Source organism: Agrilus planipennis, unplaced genomic scaffold, assembly GCF_000699045.2.
Source record: "Agrilus planipennis isolate EAB-ADULT unplaced genomic scaffold, Apla_2.0 scaffold47, whole genome shotgun sequence".
In the NCBI taxonomy this organism is placed as follows: Eukaryota; Metazoa; Arthropoda; class Insecta; order Coleoptera; family Buprestidae; genus Agrilus; species Agrilus planipennis.
In genome coordinates this window covers 307,528-309,268 of record NW_020442442.1, presented here as the reverse complement: position 1 = coordinate 309,268, position 1,741 = coordinate 307,528, and the positions used below count along the sequence as shown (strand labels likewise).

Below are 1,741 nucleotides of genomic sequence, written 5' to 3'. Positions count from 1 at the left end.
CCTACGTGAAACAATTTTCTTTTGTGGTAATTTTTATATTCGCTTCAGAATAGTCTTATGAAATTTTCTAATATTGATTACATATTTTACAATTATTGTAATTAAATATCATCTAATTTGATAATTTATTTTAGAATTATATTACTTACAATATTGTTAAACACATTTATCATCAGTTGAAAGATCAAAAAATATAATTAAATAATAAATATGTAGGTAATATTTGTAAAATTTAATGCTTAATCCTTAGAATTACTTTACTTCTAATTCCTCCAAAAGACAATAAAAATCTTCTCATTTTAACTTACCACACCTGAAGTGACAGTATTGCTAAGAGACAATGGACTTCCTATAGCAACAACAAATTCACCTGGCCTCAATTCAGATGAATTGCCCAGTTTCATTGTAGGTAAACTTTTAGCATTAATTCTAACTGTTGCTAAATCACTTTGAATATCGATATCTTCAACAACACCTTTATATATCATTCCATTATGTAAACGTACTTCAACAATAGAATGGGGCCTACTAGCAACCACATGGGCATTTGTTAAAATTAAACCGTCTTCTTTTACAATAAATCCTGATCCATTAGAAACTGTCGAAGGTCTACCTGTGAAAAAATCGAGTCTCCTGCTGTCTTTGATTTCAATGTAGACTACAGCAGGAGCAGATTTTTCAACTACATCTGCTATAAAATTATATTGTGACCTTCTTCCATGCAGTCCATCTAGTATACTCGCTGCTTTTACTTGAGGCAACAATTTTTGACGATTGAACAGTGTATAACCGATCAAACCAGCACCAAAAATGATAAAATACCTAGACTTGGGTTCACTATTTACCCAATTATTGTTCTTAAAATTTTTCTTTGTAAACAAAAGTACACTTGTGATATTTCTACGAATTAGTTCATTAACATTACTGTTACGAAATAAAACTTTTACAAACATATCCTATTAATTTCTAGTTTTTTCTTAAATTAAAATAGACAGGTTAGAATAATTAAACAATCTGACATTTGACTTTTTTCTATAGTATCCATAGATTGTAGCATTTGACCACAAAAATATTGGAGCTCATTTATCCTTAACATAATTTAATCACCTCTTTTATGTACAGCATCGTAAAGAAATAATGAGAATATGCTATTAAACTCAAAAATAATAACATTAACAATAATATTGCCCTATTAGCTATAAATTTAATTGTATTAATTAAAATAAAAGCAAAAATCACAGAAATCCCTATTTTCATTGTAAATCTCATTTTTTTTTTGTTAATAGAAATAGCAACTGTGTTATTTAAATTTGTAAGTTTATTAAAAGAAGGCAATTTAGCTCAATTTGAAGTGGAATATAACAATTTACCTTTAAGTAAAGTAAGCCTTTCAAAGGCTCAATCCTACACACCTCATCAGGGCTCATCTGTAAGTACCCCACAACTAAATCATTTAAATCACAATAGATTATCTCATATAACCATTGTAGTCATCTCAAGATGATGTTTCGATGGTTGAAGATGATAATACATCAGCAATCGATAAATCTGAATGGACAGAAGTGAGATCAAGAAGGAAACATTAATTTAATGTTTAATATGATCATTCAGTGTAAGTTTTTTGAAATTTTCTTTTTGTTAACTTGGTTTTGAAGTCCTAATCAATTTATTAAATTTCAATCCGTTTAATTTATATTTATTTTGTATACCTTTTATTATTTTAAGTTAAATTTAGATTAGG

The 1,741-nt window shown here is 27.7% G+C and overlaps 2 protein-coding genes across 3 annotated transcripts in view; one reads left to right on the top strand and one right to left on the bottom strand.

Moving 5' to 3' along the window:
- Positions 1 to 1,009, bottom strand: part of LOC108744581 (serine protease HTRA2, mitochondrial-like) — a 3,120-nt gene extending 2,111 nt beyond the window's left edge. The window contains exon 1 of one of the 2 annotated variants that reach the window (XM_025980357.1): positions 309 to 1,009. In XM_025980357.1, the coding sequence (XP_025836142.1) occupies positions 309 to 953 (645 nt within the window). In that variant the 5' untranslated portion in view covers positions 954 to 1,009. The remainder of the gene's footprint in view (positions 1 to 308) is intronic. The other variant, XM_025980356.1, reaches the window with a different exon arrangement.
- LOC112906377 overlaps positions 1 to 1,655 on the top strand; it is a 4,782-nt gene extending 3,127 nt beyond the window's left edge. Inside the window, exon 4 of the mRNA XM_025980359.1 lies at positions 1,491 to 1,655. Within this exon, the coding sequence (XP_025836144.1) occupies positions 1,491 to 1,586 (96 nt within the window). The 3' untranslated portion in view covers positions 1,587 to 1,655. The remainder of the gene's footprint in view (positions 1 to 1,490) is intronic.
- Positions 1,656 to 1,741: the final 86 nt, after the last annotated feature.